The sequence below is a fragment of the Poecile atricapillus genome, chromosome 2 (genome assembly GCF_030490865.1).
Source record: "Poecile atricapillus isolate bPoeAtr1 chromosome 2, bPoeAtr1.hap1, whole genome shotgun sequence".
NCBI lineage: Eukaryota > Metazoa > Chordata > Aves > Passeriformes > Paridae > Poecile > Poecile atricapillus.
The window spans coordinates 32,281,142-32,301,143 of NC_081250.1; the positions used below are offsets into that span (position 1 = coordinate 32,281,142).

Here is a 20,002-nt window from a genome sequence, read left to right on the forward strand (position 1 = left end):
GAAGGTCACTTTTCACTTCTAGGATCAACAACCTGGAAACAAAGGAGTGCAATTAAAGTTAATATCCCACATGGTTTAAAAAAATAATTGTGAATGCCTTCGGAACCTGACATTTCAACTGGGAATGTAGTTGATTGAATAACAACAAAAAAAGCAACAATCACATGAGGACGCTGCAGTCATATGATTTTTTTGCACAGTCAGTCACAGCTTTGACTTCGATTTATGCTCCCCCTTGTTTCTGCCAGATAATGAGGGCTTAGTTTAAACAAGCCTGTATCCCTAAGGCTATTGCTGTCCCCCTGCTCCTTGGCTGGCAGTAGGAGGGAGGGTTAGCTCCAGCCAGGAGGATGCTGAAGCAGCGATTCTACATATGCAAAATCCACAGGACTGGACATCAGAGCCTGCATTACTGAGAGAAATGCTGGCTAGGGTGCTCTGGGTAGTGGTAATGGACATAAATAACACAGTTAATAGAAAACACCAGAAAAATAGAAGAAACGGGAAAGAAAAAAAAAAAAAAGTAGTCAGAGTTCTAAAATCCCTTTCCATTGGGCAATGTCTTCATTCTGTTGACAGTGCCTTGGAACTATGGACTTCCACCTGCCTTGCCCAAAATAAAAATGGTTTACTGTTGCCCAGCTCACTGGTTTCTGGCTAGCCAGTGTCACACTTACGAGTGCTGTCCTTTGGGACCACTGAAACCACTACTCAGTTCTTGGCTCTATGCCTTGCCATCTTACCAAGGCTTGTTCTTTGCTGCAAACAACAGCAAGAAACTTCACAAGGCTGCCAGGGCTTCCGTGCAAATCAGCTGCTGCACTACCTGTAGAAGAACACTTGGGCTGGGGAAGCACATTGAACCTGAATTTGAACCACTAGGTGCAGTGTTTGCCAATCTACACTGCTCCTCTGGAGCCACTGGTTATACCTCATTGTTAGGCCGGGCAGCAAAGTCTGTCTTCTGTTTATCGCTACAATCCATGAAGTTTATACAATCCACTGTCTGTGTGTGGGTCGTGGCAACCTGGGAGCTAGATATGGAGTGGCCATCACCACACAGGGGCTGTGGTGGCACCTCTAGCCACCACTGGGTAGGCATGTACCCACTAAATGTTTAAATAACATTTTCCTTAACAATCAACTCTGATCAGGAGCCAAGTCAAGAGATGTGTTTGAGTTGGCCATATTCCATTTAGTTTAGAGTTGCTGCCCAGCATATGGGGTGAGCCATGTGGTTAAGTAGTGATGGGTTCATCAAATGCAGTGAGTTGTTGCAGTAACACTTGCAAATCAGGCTAGGGCAAGAGTTAATTTGGATTTCTGGAAATAAGTATTCCTAATTTAAAAACAAATTAACTACAAAAATTGATCACAGTGCAAAACTAGTATAAAAATGCCTGTGGGGTGAATGGTGTGGCTCCAAACAGGTCTCTCAGAAATCCCAGGCAATGCTGAAAGCAAAGGGAGTGAGTCATAAGCACATGAGCTGAAAGAAGCTGAAGACAAAATCATGCATCTCTGCTTAATTCCATCACATGATGAGTCCCGGGGCCCTTCATTTAATCGGAGAGCAGAGCGGCAGAGAAACTTCATTCTCACCTCCCAGTGAGTCCCGGAGGAGTTTCCTCGCCAAGGCTCCGGCCACGCTGCTCCTCGGCAGGTGCTGAGCTGGCCCAGGCTCTCCGGAACCATGAGCGGTGCTGGCCACCACCTCGGACTGCTGCTCCTGGCCGAAGCGGTGCTGTGTGCTGCCACCACACGTGAGTCCTTCCCTCGCCCCACCATCCCTGTCTCTGCCTCAGCATGTTCCGTGTCCCAAGCCAGCGCAGGGAAAGGGCTGCTCTGAGCACCTGTGATGGGTGCTGGAGCTGTGCCCGCCACCCGCTAGGCGACAGCTGGTTCCACCCCAGGGTTGCCTGGCTCCAGGTAGAAAAGCTGCCTGAGCTGGAGGAGAGTGCTGAGAACTGCTCAGTGGTCTGTTCCCTGTGCTCCACAGGTACACGGAGCTGACTGGAGCTAAACCTTGGCTCTTGGCAGCAAATTCTTAGCAATTCTTCCCCAGTTCAAGCATGGCTAAAACGGCAGATGCAGAATGGACTTTGCACAGTTGGCTTGGCTCAGCTGCGGCTGGGAGAGGCCAGGTCAGAAACAGTGCTCCCCACTGGGACACTTGGACCTGTGGATCCTAACCTCAAGGAGCCTAGTCAAGGAATTAGATCTGCAAGCCACAGTGGGCAGGGAGTGGGCTGATCTGCTTCTTTCTGGGCTCCCAATTTGACTCAAGTCTTAGGATGACTCCCTGAACTCAGGACTGGGAATGTAGAAATGGGATTTTAAGTTCAGATTCCAGAATGTACAGTATGGAAATTCAAAACCTTATAAGCTGAAGTCCATCTGAGCATTCATCTAGCCTTGTACCTGCCTCCAATGGAGAATAGTACTGGATGTATAACTGGGCAGGTCAGGACACTTTCCCAGCTTTTGATGATTTATAGCATTTATAGAATTGCCTCTGTCAAATGCAGAGTCATTGTATTTAACAGTTTTTACTAGACTTTTTCCATCTGTTCATGCATTTGGGTTTTCATTGCAACACGTGTAAATTTTTGGGACACGCTACCTTCTGCCAGCAAAAAATTTCACACCTTACTTGTACCTTATGTGAAGATGTACCTTTTATGTGCTTAGAACCTGTAACCTGCTGGTTTCATTTGATTCTCTTTAACTTTTGTACTTTCAGCTTCTTCCTCCATGCTGTTCATGATTCTGTTTTTATATTCTTCTCTGTCACCTTTTCTCCAGGCTTCAAGACACAGTCTATTTATCTGTTCCTCATATGGAAACAATTCTATCCCTTTGTAGCATCCTCACCATCTCTCTCTGTATTTTTTCAGTTCTTTTATAGTGATTGAGCTGCAGAGAACAGAGCATACAGTAGTCAAGACATGGCATTATAAAATGCTGTAATGATGTTCTCATTTTTGTTCTCTATCTAGCCTTTTCCTAGGTTTTAACCACCAGTGATTACTGCATTCAAAACTGTAAAGCTGCAAGATCCTGTTTCTGAGTTTAGAGCTAGTTTAGAGCCCTTCAATCTCAAAGGAAGGTTATATTTAACTCTGTTGAAATTCATATAGTTTTATTCTTGAGTCATCGAGTTTCATACAGTCCTCCCTTCTATTACTTTAATGCACAGTCTTCAGCAGATTACAGAACATTGCTGTTTACCTGTTTCCTAGATTATGAACATTTTAAATTATTTTAACAATGGAGAAAACTAGGCATTTATTCATAACTTTTTTTAAAATGTCCTAACCAATCATTTATTCATGTGAAATCCTTCATTCTTATCCCACGGTGACTTAATTGCTTTATGTTCCTTTAGCAAGGGACCTCATCAAATGCTGTCTGGAACTCAAGCAGACTGTAACAAGCAGGTCAGCCTTGTTCCCATGCTCTCTGTCTCCCTCGCAAAACTCAGAATATGTTTGTGAGTAATGCACTCCTTTTATGGCAAATCATATTAATGCACTGTACCTACTTACACTGTTCCTCACTGCTGTTCCTACCAGCTTCTCCAACTTGAGCCCCAAAGGGTTTTTTTAATCCTCTAAATCTTCCCTGGAAGTGTTTTTAAAAACTGTCATCACATTTGCCAATTTTTGTTTCTCAGTCACTGAAGCAGTGTTAAGCAAGATGTTACATGCTATGGTTAATAGCTCATTTATTTCACTCTTGAATAACTTCCATACTTGGACCATCCTATCCAGACAACTCTGTCATTTTGTTGATTTGTTCTATAATTGGGGTTTTTGTGCCAACACTTCATTTTGAGAGATATTTTCTGTCATTTAAAAAAAAATTCTATCACAGAAACCCCCTATGTTCTTCCTTTGTGAATGAAAATATAAACCAATTGACCTATTTGACTTTTGTGCTATCCCTTTACCTTCCCTGAATGCTTCTTTTGTATCTACATCATCTTTAGGCCCTATACTTCCTGGCAAGCTTTCCAACATAGTTTATATTTGGGGAAGAAAAAATAATTTGTAGTTTTTATGGTTTTGCAAGTTGTTCCTCAAATTATTTTTTGTCCTGCTTTATTATGTTTCTATACATAGCTTTAGAAAGTTTATGTTACAGTCTGGTGCCATTCCATCAGCCTTTTTGCTTCTAATACACTTTTATCTTCTTTAGCTTGGCCATCTTTCTATTTCTGCTGTCCTAACACCGGCTCTCATTCCCTCTTTCATGGCTAATACACTTTCACAGGAAATACTGAACTTGTCTTTGCTACATTTTTCACCAAAATGAAAGCCAGAATGAGAAAGAAGAAAGTCGAAGTATAAGATCTTTTCCCCTATGACCACCTCACCAAAACTATTACAGGAATCTGTTCCTTGGAGCATAACATTACTCTGTCTATTTTGAACTGAATTGCTCTAATTTTGGTTACGACCAACATCTGTTCTTGAGTGGTTTTCATTGTTAAAAAAGAAATACATTAAAGCTTTTTGTTCCTTTAAATTCACCAACTGAAAATCTTCAGTTCCATGTGTTAGAGAAACTAGTGCAGAAGTCTTTCCTCATCTAAAACCTGATCTTTGTCTTGTCCTGAAGCTTGTGAAACATTTCATATTTGACTGAAATAAACAAATCACATCAGAGAGGCAAAGAAATACCTAAGCAGCTTGTGATTTAGAAGCAGTGACAACAGCTATTACTGGACTAGAAAATGAATTCTGAATTCAAGGATTGTTAATGAAAACTCAAAATTAAAAGCATTTATAAAATTGAAAGTGCTCCAGCTGTTTTTGATAAATTGAACATTTGGGAAAAACACAAGGATTGAAAAGTTTTGATCTGACAAAATCAAAACATTTTTATTCATTAGATTGTTCAATAAAATCACAGAGAATGGGAAAAAAAAATTGCAAAAATTATGTAGCCATTTCCGTTTGAATGAGACATTAATTCAATGATACCTAAAGTGTAATTGAACTTGCTAAGCCTTTGTGAAGTACTTTTATAGTTGCTAATTTGTTTTTTTCCTGAGCAAAGTTTCTGAACGACAACATTACCAAACTCTTCTTCTGACCAAGACTCAAAACAATACAGCATGTGATACAGGTCATTAAGTGAATACCAGTCATAATGTTACGCTTGCTCACATCAAAATATATTAAATCTGCAGGAAAAACTTGATTCAAGTGATTTAAGTGAGACTGCAGGGAGTTCCTGTAGGGCAAAAGACTGTGGGAGATTGTGTCTCTGAGTGCAAAATCTGTTCTTTTCCTCTAGCCATTCAATCCTCAAGACTGGGGAGTGAGCTACCATCATCAGCTCAGAGTTAAGATAGGACTGACCAAGAGATGCTCACTGGGCAATAAAACAAGAGAAAGCAGCTCCTGCCTCTTCTTCTCAGCTGTTTCTCTGATTCTCTCTTGCAGTAAAATTTGGAGCCACCCACCTCTAAAGACTGTGCTTAAACTGGCTACACCTGCTCTGTGTCTTTTCCAAAGCTTGGAAAAATTCCAACACAATTGGTTTTGTTACAGCATACAGGGCAATTCTTGCCCTTCTTACAGGTCTCTGCCTTTTCCTTGAAGTCATCCAGAATTTTGTTGCACTTGGGTATAAATCTCAGTAGCATTCTGCATCCGCTGTACCTTTACAATAAAGCCATGGAAAGCAGAAATTCTAACTGTTAATGTGACAGAATGGCACATCCAGCAGTTCCTTACCTGATTAACATGGCAGAGCTCTTTAAAGCCTCCAGGTTTTCATGGAACTATGCCCATGAGCCCTCTTATTAACACATTTTTATGGCGTCCTACAGTGGCCAACATGTTCCTACAGGTTACTTGGATATTTACGTTGCTTTCCACTATGTGTCCTTTGTGACAGAAAGAGGGATCCTAGAAGCCTGGGAAAAGTTTGAGACCATCATTTGTAGTAATATGAGAAGAAAGAGGTTATTGAATTTATTTAATATCTGAGCCGTTTTTAAATAAAAGGCATGAAGTTAATATGTAATTGTTGCTATATTATAAACACATTGAATTTACTATTCAGCTCTAAATTTCCTTTTCTGGAAATACCAGCTTCTGTTATAATTGGTTCCACCCCTCCCACCCAAACCACCAGCCAACTCACCAAAGGAGCTGCACTGGTTCAAAACTAATTCCTGGCACAACTTCCACTAAAGCACAACTCAGACACAGAACGAATTTATCCTGTTAGCCTTTTACTCACAGATTTATTACCAGGCAAAGCAGTCAGAAATCAAGCAACCTCTGTGCAGTGAGACTGACTGTTGCAGGGTTATGTAAATTCTTCCAAACCATTGCTCTGATATGGTCAAAACATTGTAGACATTTTTATTCTTTGTCTGGGAAGTTTGCAATATTGCATGTAGAAAAAAATGTCAGTCTGACGGTGGTGGATTTGTCTTTATGTTGATTATAGTTGATGTGTTTATAGGTGCAATGACAAAATTCAGTAATTTTCTACTGATGGAAAGTTTTCTACCAGCACATGATTGAAGTTCAGCACAAGAGTAATGTTTTTATAGAGTAGTAGGGAAAATTGCATTACATCTACACTGATGTTTGGTTTTCTCTCTAGGGTTTCAAGACGTGTTGAGCCATGGAAGCACTTCTCCAGTCACATCCTACAAGAAGCTACAAGGCTGGTCTAGTGACCAAAATAAATGGAATGAAAAACTCTATCCTTTCTGGGAAGAAGGAAATCCCAGATGGAAGGACTGCTGGAAAGGTGATAGCATGTACACATTTCAAACACACTTGAAAAACTGGCTAGAAAATCCACCACAGTGCAGGTGCTATAGTGTGTTTTCATAGGGGCAATACCCGCTGCTGCACAGAATGGCAAGTTAGAGATGATTTGGTTTGATACCGTTCCCAGTGGGTTGTCTGAGGAAGCAGAACAGTGAGTTATTACATAAAATGCTTTCCCATTATGACTAATCTCAGACATTAATACTTACCAAGAAGTATTGATGGTCAGGGCTCCAGCACAATCCATTATGTGAAACATGCCCTGGAGGACAGGCAGCTTCAACTGCTACCTCAGCAGAGCACATGGGCTTCAGATTGACAGCTTCAGCAAAGACCATGTTTATTGTCACCTGGTCTGAGCTGAGGGCCAGTGACTATCCCTGGGGAGAAACAAAAAGCTTCTTCTTTGAAATATATTGACCCCCACAGGTAGAAAACTATATTCTTAGCTCTAGGAAGAAAATTAATGGCAGACCAGTAAGTGATCGGGGGGATACGCTGAGTCCCTCTAATTGTTTGAAGTTGGGGCTTTGATAAGAGCACAAGTGACTTAGGAGCACAAAAACCCTTAGAAACACAGTAATCAATAAAGCATTTCTAATTGATGCACAGTTGATGGTAGCTTCTGCTTCAATGCTTCCCTTTACTGCAGTGAAGACCAATTTTCTTTTCTACAGGTGGAAGGGTGACAGCCAAATTGGACAGTGACAGCCCAGCACTAGTAGGATCCAATGTGACCTTTGTTGTGACTCTCCAGTTTCCCAAGTGCCAGACAGAAGATAATGACGGCAACATAGTGTACAGGAGAAACTGTACCCGGGGTAGGTGATGGCAATTTCCCTGCACCACGCTCACATCTGCCTGGTGCTGCTGTGAATGTGTCACTGAGCTCTGAAAGCACCACAGGTGCACCCAGTGAACAGGGGCTGTGCTGGATTTAACTGGTAACACTGACCTGTGAACACCCAGCCTGTGCCACACCAGCTTCTTTCCTAACAAGATCACTGTGGTGTTTGTAGTGCTCTGCCCCACTGTATGTACACTGACCAGGTAATTTGAGAGTGACCATGGTTACAAACTTGCCTTCCCAAAACAGTCACATAATCTGAGTTCCCAACAGAACTGTTACTGCTTTTCAGCTCAGGCACAATGTTGCACAGTCACACTGTTTTCTTTCAAACTTATAAAGCTGTCAATTTATAAAATTGAGGTTTTTTGGGTTTTTTTTTCAATTATGAATTGTAGAGTTCAGTAACTATACCTGCACAAAAGAGTAAATCTCACGCTTCCACATTTTAGGAATTTAAAAACAAACAAATATTTTAAAATCAAGCAATATTTTCCTCAGAAAACCCCTCTTTTTCATCTTATTTACTGCTACATGGAGAAAAAAGCCTATCATAATTCTAGTGTTTTAAGCTGCTGGATCTAGAACAGCTCATGTTGTTGTACCTTTCATCCCCTGAATGCATAAATGTTCAACAAATTTTTTTACTGATCAAAGTAATTTTGATTTCAAGCAAGTTTTTTGTCAGCCTAAGTTCCAGTTAACTGTCTGATATTTTGTTAACAGCTTATATCCATACTCTCCTTAATATCTGCTGTGCTGTTTGGGGGACAAAACTTCTTATTTACTATTAAGAAAATGACAGATATTCATGTCTAAGTTACTTAAAGGCGCCATAGAAAAGTTTTCTGACAAAACAAACAAAGTAACTTCCTTACAGTGCTTTCACAGCTCCTCTTTGTACTTAAAATTTTAGATTCTCCCTGCCAAATATTTGGGTAGCCCCTTTATCTTCAATGAAACAGTAGCATTCTATGTAGTCAACAGCAAGTTTTTGGGCAAGCACTTGTAAATTGTGTCTGGCCCATCAGACAGTAAATTGTGTTTTTAAACTTCTTAATAAAATAGCATCGAGACAGAGGCATTTTTTGTTTACATCAAAAACCAAACAAAGCACAACTTTAGAAAAAAGAATTAATGTCAGTCTGAAAATACCCCACTTCACCTGTTGTTTGCATGCAGTGACTGCTATAACCAGCGGTGCTTGCCTCCTGTTTCCTGACTCTCTGCACATTTCTCAGTTGACCAGAATATGTCCTGTTTCTATCCTTAGATCCCCCAGCTTCCATGGATCAGCAAGCCTATGTCTACAACTGGACTGAATGGATTGACAACTGTGGCTGGGAAAACTGCACAAGCAACCACAGCCACAACGTATTCCCAGATGGACGTCCTTTCCCTCATCACCCTGGCTGGAGGAGAAGGAACTTTGTCTATGTGTTTCACACTTTTGGTTAGTACTGCAACACATGTCTTGGTTGGGGTAATGCTGCAAACCTTATATTCCTTTTGTACACAACTCATTTGTCAAGTATGTTTTACTAAAAGAGCTTGAAAAATGATTCCACACTCTTGAGTGGAAATATGAATTAATTCCCCACTTTTCCAGAGAGGCCATCAGGTGTTTGGTCTAGACATCATGGATTACCAGAAGATTCACTTTAAACCTGCATTCACAATACTACCACTAGAGAAAACTAATTTCCTTTCAGTACTACTCAAGATCTTTTTCTAGGAAAACAGAGTCTGAGCAGGTCAGTCAGACAATTTATTGACAGCTCACTGCCACTTAAGACTTTTAGATTTAAGAGAGATCACAGTGCTGTGTATCACCAGTTTAACAGTGCAGCACTTCTTGTCCCTAGGGAGGTGAGAACTGCCACTGACTGTGCTGCTGCTCTGGTCACAGATGCTGATTTTCAATGTTTCCTGCTCCTGACTATATAATGGTTGGGTTATTCCTGCCATTGGCTACGTACTAAATCTTAGTGCCTCCAGTTCTTCTGCCTAAATCAGTTTTATTGCCAGTATCAGTATGAGTAATAATAATAATAATATTCCAAATTTTATGCAGAGGTGATACTATTTACCTACCTCAGTCAGCTGTTAAAAAGACAAATAATTGAATGTATAAAAAAATGGTTCTGGAGTATGAAGCAAGAGGTATTATATCTTCTGGCTATGCTGAATGCAAACATGAGATCACTTAAAATGCCTCACACCATCCACTACATAATCCTAATGACTTAATGTAATGTAACTGCTTTGGAAAGATGTAGATGTCTTGGCAATTTTTTCTTGGATTAGTGAAATTTGGGACATCTTTTTGACAACTTCGAAAAAACGGAATTTATGTGAGTAAACACATTGTAAAAGTATCCAGTCCTTCGAAAACACCTGCCAGATTATTGGAAAATATTTCTAAATTATTAATTTTGATTTTGACAATCTAAGATTCTCAGAGACTCTGCCTCTCATAAACCAACATGTAGCAAAGCTGAGGGGGAAAATGTTAAGTTCACGTTCTGTTTCAGGTCAGTATTACCAGACAACGGGAAGATCTTCAGCAAAGTTTTCAGTCAACACAGCAAATATCACTCTTGGTGAACACGGGATGGCAGTCTCCATTTACAGGAGAGGGCACTCGGGATTCATTCCCATTGCGAAAGCAAAAACCGTCTACTCTGTAACAGGTGAGTGTGCTGGAATTGACTGTAATAAAATGCTGGGGGTATTTGTTGCTTAGCTGTTAAAAAAATTCAGCACAAGCATCATCTGGCATGAAAAGAAGACATTGGCCTGAGAAAGGTATTTGGCTTGAAAGTGGAATTTGCTAAACAGCCATGAGTAGCTCAGGTACACTTTTTGTCTAGTTCAGTATGACCCCTCTACTATGTAACGGAAAACGATGAAGAGATAATGCAATCTTCCACAGATGTCTATGATTCCTCATTTGTTCCCATATTTTTCTGGCTGCTTCCTACTGGCATTCACTCCTCAGGTCATAAACTGAATTAAAGTAGAAACCTGTGTTAAAGATACCACGTTTACATCTCACATTCTGGCTGTTGCTGTTTGGGGGTTTGGCACTGTTTGTTGTTTGCAGCCAGGCATCTCTATTTATTTACCTCTCTTTTCCCTCCTCCAGACAAAATTCCAATATTCGTGAGTATGTCCCAAAAACATGACCGCAACATCTCAGACTCCATTTTCATCAAAGACTCACCAATTACATTTGATGTGAAGATCCATGATCCCAGCTACTATCTGAATAATTCTGCCATCTCCTACAAGTGGAACTTTGGAGATGGAAGTGGCTTGTTTGTAGCCAGCGGTTCTAGTACATCTCACACCTACACTCTGCAAGGAAACTTCACTCTGAATTTAACTGTCCAAGCCATTATACCTGTACCTTGCAGACCAGTAACACCCACTGCACCACCACCCACCTCAGCAGGTAAGCATTTATCAAACAGCACTGGCATTAGGAGCTAGGCTAAAACTCTGCATTCTGATGTTTTTAGTTAATATCTTTAGTAGTTTTACTGTCATTGTGAAAGAGCTGCGAGCCTCTGGAAACCCTCTATAAAATTGGCTTAGAGACAGAATCAATAAGCATAAACTCCCCTAGGATTCTATGGCAGGGATAACTTACACATTTAACTCCTTATGCATCCAGTTCTACCACCAGTAGAACTTAGAGTATACAAAGGTCTTCAGGTGAATATAAATGTAAGTTTGTATTATCTCTGCCACGCCTGGTCAGGAGATTTTAGCCTTGTCTGCTCAGGGTGATCTTCTGAGGTAAGATGTGAATTTCAAATGAAAAAAAGGAATCTCAGCACACTCTTACAGCAAGTTCCTTTCTGGATTGCATTAGCTTCCATCCAAAATTAAATGAGATTGGATTGAAATAGAAAAACCATGTCATATTCAAAAATATAGGATTTCCACATGGCATTAACCCAGAACAGCTTTTTTTCCACTTTAAATTTATTGACTAACTTATTTCAGAATAACTTTTATTATGTTCAGCATTGTTTTATCATCTCTGAGGGTTTTAAGGTTTGCAGAAGGCCTGCAATTTCAGCTATAATACTACTACCGTGAAATTGTAAATGTGGCTATATTTTTCAAATTTCATATTTTTAATATGTGTTCTTACCAAAATATGGAGTGAGAATGAGAAATTAAAGGAAAAATATAATTTTCACCACTTCCCCTCTTCATTTTTCCACTAGCTGTAATGTAGAGCAGTGGGAAAATACCAGCTTTTAAAAAAGCATTTTAAAGGTTTTACTGGCCTTTGGATTTCTTATATAATTGATTTGGGGATTTTAAAGAAGTATTTAATTGTATTACACTTTTCGGTCTCCCTTTTATTTCACAGAGATGAGTGACTAGCCAGGGGGCTTTTGGAGTGAGGCTCCCCAGGCCATTCCAGGGTTCTAAAGCTGGGCACGTGTGTTTTCTTTAGGGATTATGGCCATGAGCTCATAACACAGATACAGACATGACTGCACAGCTCCAAACCAAAGTCACTGACAGCCTATGGAATGAAGGCACTCGGAACATGTGGCTGTGTTCAGAATATCGCTAAACAGAGCTTGTTCTAAAGTTGCATATCTATTTCTTCTCCCTTGAACAGTTACAACCGGACAATCCTCTGATTCTGACTCTTCTCCCACTGTCGAGTCAGTGGAGGATAATCCTGATGGAGGCTGCCATATTTACAGAAATGGATACTATGGAACTAGTATTGATGTTGTAGGTAAGGATGTGGGTCAATACCTGAACAGAGGAATGGTGTTAACAATGAGCAACAATGTATGGTAAAAATAATGTTTATTTAGACACATTTTTATCAATTACATGAGATCCACAAACAGATCCTTGTCATGGGCATAGCTGAGAGTTTTAAGGATTAATGTACAGACATCTAGCTGGCTGACTTTGGTGTCTGCCTGCACTCTGCCAGGGGCTAGTTGCAGAGGTTATGACCCCTTGCCTTCAGACATGTGAGGCTGGACATTGGTCTGGATGCCTGCTGATCGCTGACCCCATGTGCTGGTGGAGATGTGCATTGTGTCACTCCTTTCTATATCACCAGCTTCTGAACATGCCACTACAAGAGCACATGGGCTGGGGGGGAGGTTTATATAAGGTTGAACTGACCTTTGAATGCAGAGAAATTTCATGAAGTAGGAAGTGATTTAGCAAAATAAGGAGGTAAATAATAATGAGGGAAAAAAAGGCAAATTGGAAAGGAGCAGCCTCACAGAGAAAGCACTGGAAAATTTCTCAGCTTTCAAAGCCTTCAAGAGGAGTGCTAAGGGAGGGAGGAGGTTATGGAAAACAAGACCTGAACTGAGCATCAGCTAAACACTTAAGGTTGAGTACACATAGACTTCAAAGCTTGTCATGTGTCCTACAGTTGATATGTGTTTCCTCTCCCAGAGGGAATCCTTGAGGTAAATATTATTCAGATGACAAGCATCCAGATGACAGAAAGTCAAGCTGAAAACTCACTGGTTGACTTTGTTGTTACCTGCCAAGGGAGGTAAGTGTGTGAATGAAGCTGTCAATCTTCCCTGTTTAAAAATAATTAGGTGCTGGAATGCCGTATGCACTTAGATGCAGATGTATGAACAAAATTTGGGAACTGTAGTGTTTCTGTTTCTTGATGGGAACTAAAGATAATGCAAGTCTCATTTTTAAACTATGCCAACAGAGGCTATAGCCAGGGACTTAGGATTCAGAGCAAACATCCAGTCTCAGTAAAAATCAGGAACTAATTGTGGGAAGAAACAATTTATAGTCTCCTGGCCAAGACAGGATTTCAGCACTTACAGTAAAATGGGAACCAGTGAACTGCAATTGTAAGGAAATCCTTTCTTTTTGGCCATGAGTTTTTGACACTTAGAGTAAATGGGTGAGTCCAAGCAACTTCTTGGATGCAAAAAACATTGGACTAATATTCCTAGGTCTTAGAAGGTTAGAGTTGAGAGGACTAAGAAAGGCAAGAAACACCTGGATACTTCTAACAACTGGAATACAATTAATCTCTCTTAAGGGAGTGTTTCCTTTTCTAGCACATGATACTACTTAAAAGAATCTGCATTCCTTTCTTGAAGATGTGTATTAAAGGTAATGGACATTATAAGTTGATTTAATGCAGGTAATCCTGTGATCACCATAAAATGTTAAATGATACGCAAAACAAGCAGATAATTATACAGATTGTATACATGCATTCTATATAAAATCCACATGTACGTATATAAATGTATAGGTATACAAAAAAATACCCATAGTATTAATAAAATACCTTTAAATCACTGTAGTGCCACTGATTTCAACAGGCACCAGCATAAAACTGGTGCACCAGTGCAATGTGTCTATGAACTGGGCTAACTGGGCTGGCAGGACACCACAGATGCAATGTGCTCTCTCTTCCCATACCAGTCTCCCCACAGATGTCTGCACGGTAGTTTCTGACCCCACGTGCCAGGTGTCCAAGAGCATGGTATGTGACCCCATCGTCGTCACGGATGAATGTTTACTCACCATCAGGAGAGCTTTTGAGGAACCTGGGACATACTGTATAAACATCACCCTAGGTGATGACACAAGTCAAGCCCTGGCCAGTGCCCTGATTTCTGTAAATGGAGGTGAGTCCACAAAGAGCAGGCATGGGTCATTGGTGGAAAGTTTCTCCCTGTGGTCATTTCCCTGCAGGAGGAAGGAGAACAGGAATATATAGGGGGGGTTCTTATTATGTCTGGAAGCCTCAGCTGAGACTGCACCAGCTTGCCTAAGAGTCCATGCAAAGATAAAATTATTATTTCCCTGGGGGAATTTTAGCTGTTTGACCTTGATTTGACTTCTGTTTATGATCCAATGAGTACAGTAATTATACCAACTATTCAGTATCACAGAATATGAACAGTTCTTAAGCCATAAGGTAATTTTCCACAGAAAAATGTTGGGCAGGAAAAGCAGGTGGGGAACATGCCAGCCAGCTCAGTCCACACATGGAGAGATAGCAGAAACAGAGGGGAATTCAGCTCACTTGAGACAGAATCAAAGTCTGCAGCACAGCTGGCTGCCCTGGGCTCACTTTACTGCCCATGGGCCTTGACATGGTTTCTATTGAATGAGGATAAGATGAATCATGTTCTGGAATGATCTGTGTAACATCCAGTGACTACAGAGTCTGTCCAGGGTAATTGTTTCCGAAGAGGAGCTTTACCTTTGGTTGGAGAAGTATCACTGTGTCTATCTCATAGCTATCAAAGCAGTCTTTGACAGAACCAGCTATTAAACTCAGCCTCAGTCAGATTTCTAAAAGATTGTGCTGCCTCTCTGCTCCCACTTCATTCCCCTCCTGACTTCCTATTACAGTGTCCTACTGACTCTTCCGAACTCTCTAATTACTATCAGCCAAGCAACTGACCCTTTGCAGTCATTTTCTATAGTATTTTTGATGATTTTATTTAATCTAGATGTAGGTTAATCTGTTCTGAAATCAGTTCATTATGAATAAGGCACAGTGCTTGACCTGTAAGTACATTCTGGCTCCTGAAGGTGCAACTAAGCACACAGAAGGGTTTTTCTCAACTGTATTTGCAGACTAGCTTTAGCCCAATAAGGCTGGTCTGTCTAGGTTTCCTCCAGAGGGAAAAGCTGAGTTGTACTTTGGGGCTTCTGCTGTAATCAAAACAGAATTAGGATCTAAGAGAGGTTGCTGCTGCTTTAAGTCACCTGCTGGATGAGCCCATCTAATTTTGTCAAACAGTTATCCTATAGTCAGTGTAAACATTTCCCCAGCATAGCAAACGGCAAGGATCAAGTTAGCTGCACCTTGTGGGGCGCCAACAGGGCCCTTCATTCCCCTCCATGCTCAAGTGGTAGCCATGTGTGAGGAGCAGGGCTCATATGAGAACACTGGCAAAGCATAACTCACACTCTGGTGGAATCGAGAATTACATGGATGTGAAGGCACAACCTCCTGCCAGTCACTGACCTCCAATGCTTCTTAGCACATTAAAATTACTAACTGTGCTTCAATTCATACAGCAATAAGTAAAAATGGAATTTTCTTTGGAAAGTCTATCTTGCTGTAAAATAGAGGCTAACTTTTAATCAATCTACTTTCTGAACTATAGGAGCATCATCTGGAACAACAGAAGGTGTCTTTATCTTCCTTGGCATGTTGGCAGTGTTTGCTACTATTGGAGCATTTTTTCTTTACAAGTAAGTTTCTCATTTCTATGACCAAAAACAGTTAAAAGAACTGTCAAAATATTATTTAAATTAACAAACCAAACAGTTTAAATTTGCTTTAGCTACATTTTTGTTTCTTTACTATTGCAGCTCACAAATATTCTGGCAAATATTCAAGAAAATGAGATTACTGGTTTAGGCCACAAAACCATTGGAACACATGCAGATGTTAAGGACTTTCAGAAAAAATTACATCCCTGCCCATAAGCACAAACAGTAATATTAGTAGGCCTGCTGCTTACACTTCATGTAAGCAGAAAGCATACTTAAACTGCATGATGTGATTTCTATATGCAGTGAAACCAAACAAATTCTTCATTAAATAAATAACAAATTCTTTGGGGAAAAGGCGCTGAGCATGCAGGCCGGTAGCTAACAGAAGCACATGTTGCTGGCATTATTAGTTTGGAAGTTTCTCATGAGACGCTGAGAGTGCACGAAGACTCCTGAGTCGAATGTGTGCTCATCGTTCCCAGTGAGTGGTGAGAAACACACACTTCCATGGAGCAGTGGTACTCCAGTACTCCCTCTCCCTAACCAGGCCCCTGCCACCATTACTGACCTATGGCTGCCAGACATTAGATGGGACTGAACAGGGAAGGAGGAGAGAGAATGTATGATGAACACATGATTAGCGCTTTTATGCACTGGTCACATGCTAAATGTCGACCCTCCCTTAAAAGTCTTTCAGCAACTAACTGTGCACATTCCTTGCAGGAGATACAAGCAATACAAGCCTATTGAGAGGAGTGCAGAACACACAGAGAAGCAAGAGGGATTCGCTGCTTACTTCAGCACTTTCAAAGCCATTTTCTTCCCTAATAGCACTGAGAGAAATCCTCTGCTGAAGACTAAACCAGGCATTGTTTAAACCTTTAGTGCAACAGTTATTAGATTAAGTGCAGGACTTGTATCTGAACTGTACTTTAATGGGGCTTTCTTGTTATAAAAATACCCCAGGGAGTAAGGTGAAAGCACACAGAGATGGGATGGTAACTTTTGGGGCTTGGTGCAATTAGCAACATTAAAGTAGTCCTTTATAGAAAAACAAGGGGGTAGTTTTAAGCACTTGCTGTTCTTGCTTGTGATGTAGGATACACACTTCTGAATTACTAACGTCCCCCACCCCCACACCCTTTTCTGGCTTTTCTTATTTCTAGGTTAACAGCCTGCAAAATTAATCACATCCATAATCTGGAAGGGGGAAAAAAAGAGGTTAATTAAAAAAAAAAAAAACAACAACAAAAAAAAAACCAAGAAAAAACCAAACAAAATAAAAATCCCCACCAACCAACCAACTTGTAAACACTTAGCTTTTATTGCTGCTTACTGCCTTAGCAGGATTCATGTCTTTGCTGTAAAGAGAGACATGGGGGGCAGGCACGTGTTATGTCTGTGGAATGAAACGTGCCATGGCCTATTCCCAGGCATTGGCACTGAACTGCTGCCACTGTTACGCTGTTCAGGAGGTCCTAGCACAGACTTGCCCCAGGCGGGCAAGCTCCCCACCAAGCAAACCCTAGATTCTGGGAACCACCAGAGGCACAGCCCCCCACTGTGAGTTTGGCAGCAGCCACCCTGTTTTTCAGGGTTCAATAACATGGGTGCAGCTCATTAAATGCCAGTTGGCCTCAGGGCTAGAAAACAGGGCTGGACACACTTAGCTTCCCACTGGACATGGCTACCAGTGCATGAGTCTCACTATAAACTAGACCACAGACACCCGAGCAACAAGATGAGGCCCATTGGATTGGCTCTCTCTGTTCAAACTTTGAGTCCCATGTAAAATTCTGAGTTGCAACTGCTGATGCTGCCTTTGCCTCCTTTGCTTCCATTGGTCTTGAGACACTGGATGGGCACCACTGCTCCCAAGGAGCAGATACAGTCCAAGTCCAATGAAGGGTCAGCAGAACAAGGGATCTAGCAGGAAAGGGTAGCATTTAACTGCCTTTTCCTCTTCTCTTTTCATTTCCGTCTTTCCTGCTGTAAAGAGACATTAACTTCTGCTTGCTCCTCCGTCCCTCTGACCACTAATCAAATAAATGAAAACCCCAAGATAAATAAAGCACTCTGCTCCAGTTCCTACTTTTACATGACACACCTTAGAAAATGTAAACTTATGCAAAATCAATGTGCCTCCACCTGTTCACTCTAGCTGCAATTCTGTTAAAATAACTCATTCTGAGGCCTTCCACAAGTGATGTGGCCTTGTAGCCACACATGCTCATCACTCAGCATCACGGCATTTCACAGTGTGAGACCAGCACAAACTGCTGCACACTGGCTCGCTGGATGATGAGTAAAGGAGAGCATCTTATTTGCAGAAAGGGAAAAGTTTAATGCTAAAAAAGGTTCATGGAGATGAGCAAACAGACCAGCAATTCTTTATAGTTCATGTTCCATAAAACTGCTGTTGTTAGTAAAGGCTATAGCCAAAATAGAGCCTGGGCAAATGACCTTACACTATCTATTTCTAAACACTGAATTCCTTGAAGATCTGTATTTCAATATAATTAGCTTATTTACCATATCTTGAAACATCTCTGATACATACTGTTTTCTGTTCCTGTGGCAAAATTATAAACACACTTTCCTACTATTTTAGCAGATCTTCCAAATGCTTATCATTTGTAATCTGAATCTAGTCTTCACTGTCTCTTCCCAATGTGCACAGACACCTTTCAATGACTTAAGAAAAAAAAAAAGTAGATTCCAACATACCTGTGGGATTAGTTCTTCAGGTCTAAAATTCAACAGCCTATTTTCTTCTTTTGTTTCCAGGTTCACCCATTATTTTAATTATTTTGTCACTATTTCAGTTATATTATTAAAAGCAGTGTATTTGCTATTGTTCCATCTTCCTTATACATAACATCCTATTGTCTAAGAACTAGCATCTCAAATTATTTTCTGACTTAAAACAGGAAACACATTTTCTGCAAAAATTACTGTCTAAGTGATACATCCTCTGTTATCAGTCAGGCAGGACTTTAATTTGTATTTGTTGCCCTAGCTTGAGGCAGGACAGGGGTTTAGTGGAAAGCTTAAGATGACCTGTAATGAAGCATGGAAACATAAAATCTGTCATAGCTTAGGATCAGTGAAGATGCAGGCTACCACCTGGGCTACATGCAGTAAACATCTTGTTTTTGCAAAATGTGCCATCTTAAGCTTTTGCATAGAAAACAGCTTTCAGGCACACATTAAGAACTTTTTTATACTTTAACCTAAGTGTTAGGAATATCTTGCACTATATCCCTTGAAGTGTCATATCAGAATACTACAGTTTTATATAATGTTTTTGCCTTTTCAGCTGTAACTTCTATTTCATACATCTTTACTTTTATACGATGGAATTTAACTGCTGCACTGACAAATAAACCATGTAATGATTTTAAAGAGTTCACTGCTTTGTCTCAGTACGAGTAACTGCAAGATAAGCGACTTGATGAGTTGCCCAATTATTGATAAAAAGATTGTCTACTTCCATAAAACATAAGGGATTTGCCTTACCCTCAGTTCACACCTGGCTCCACCATGGGTTATCGAGCTGATTTTACAGTCTCCCTTCAAGTGTACTCAGAGCAATGGCACCCCAAACCTGAGAAGCAAGGAGACTTTCTTAACACCCAGATGACACAATTTCAGAACAGATCAGGATACAAATGAACTTCGTGTCCTTCAAAGGCAAGAACAGCTGACAAACAACAGATTTGTGAATGTCAGCAAATGTTACAAGACAGGTTTCAGGCATTCCCTTTGAAGAAATAACATCAAGAATGACACCAAACATAAATGTACATTGTCTTCATAGAAAGAACATCTTTTCAAAACATGTCTTCAAGAGAAATGGAAACATCAGTTGGGTAGCAAGTTTGTTAAGAATTAGTTTAAAAATTGAGCTGTTATTTCAAACAAATTTTGATCCTCCCCCCCCCTTTTTTTTTTTGAATATTTTTTATAGTACACAATTAAGGCTCAACAGATGTGGCCTTTTTTTTTTCTTACCAAAAGTATTTTTAAGCTGAAACCAAGGCTAAAAAACACCAGTCTCTGGAAGAATTGT

At 40.5% G+C, this 20,002-nt stretch overlaps 1 protein-coding gene across 1 annotated transcript; it reads left to right on the forward strand.

Moving 5' to 3' along the window:
• Positions 1 to 1,574: 1,574 nt before the first annotated feature.
• Positions 1,575 to 19,316, forward strand: GPNMB (glycoprotein nmb). The gene is made up of 11 exons (XM_058831857.1): positions 1,575 to 1,763; positions 6,631 to 6,780; positions 7,481 to 7,624; positions 8,924 to 9,103; positions 10,185 to 10,343; positions 10,799 to 11,107; positions 12,299 to 12,421; positions 13,108 to 13,210; positions 14,116 to 14,321; positions 15,819 to 15,906; positions 16,654 to 19,316. The coding sequence occupies exons 1-11, from the start codon at positions 1,694 to 1,696 to the stop codon at positions 16,805 to 16,807; spliced, it is 1,686 nt and encodes a 561-aa protein (XP_058687840.1). The 5' UTR covers positions 1,575 to 1,693; the 3' UTR covers positions 16,808 to 19,316.
• Positions 19,317 to 20,002: the final 686 nt, after the last annotated feature.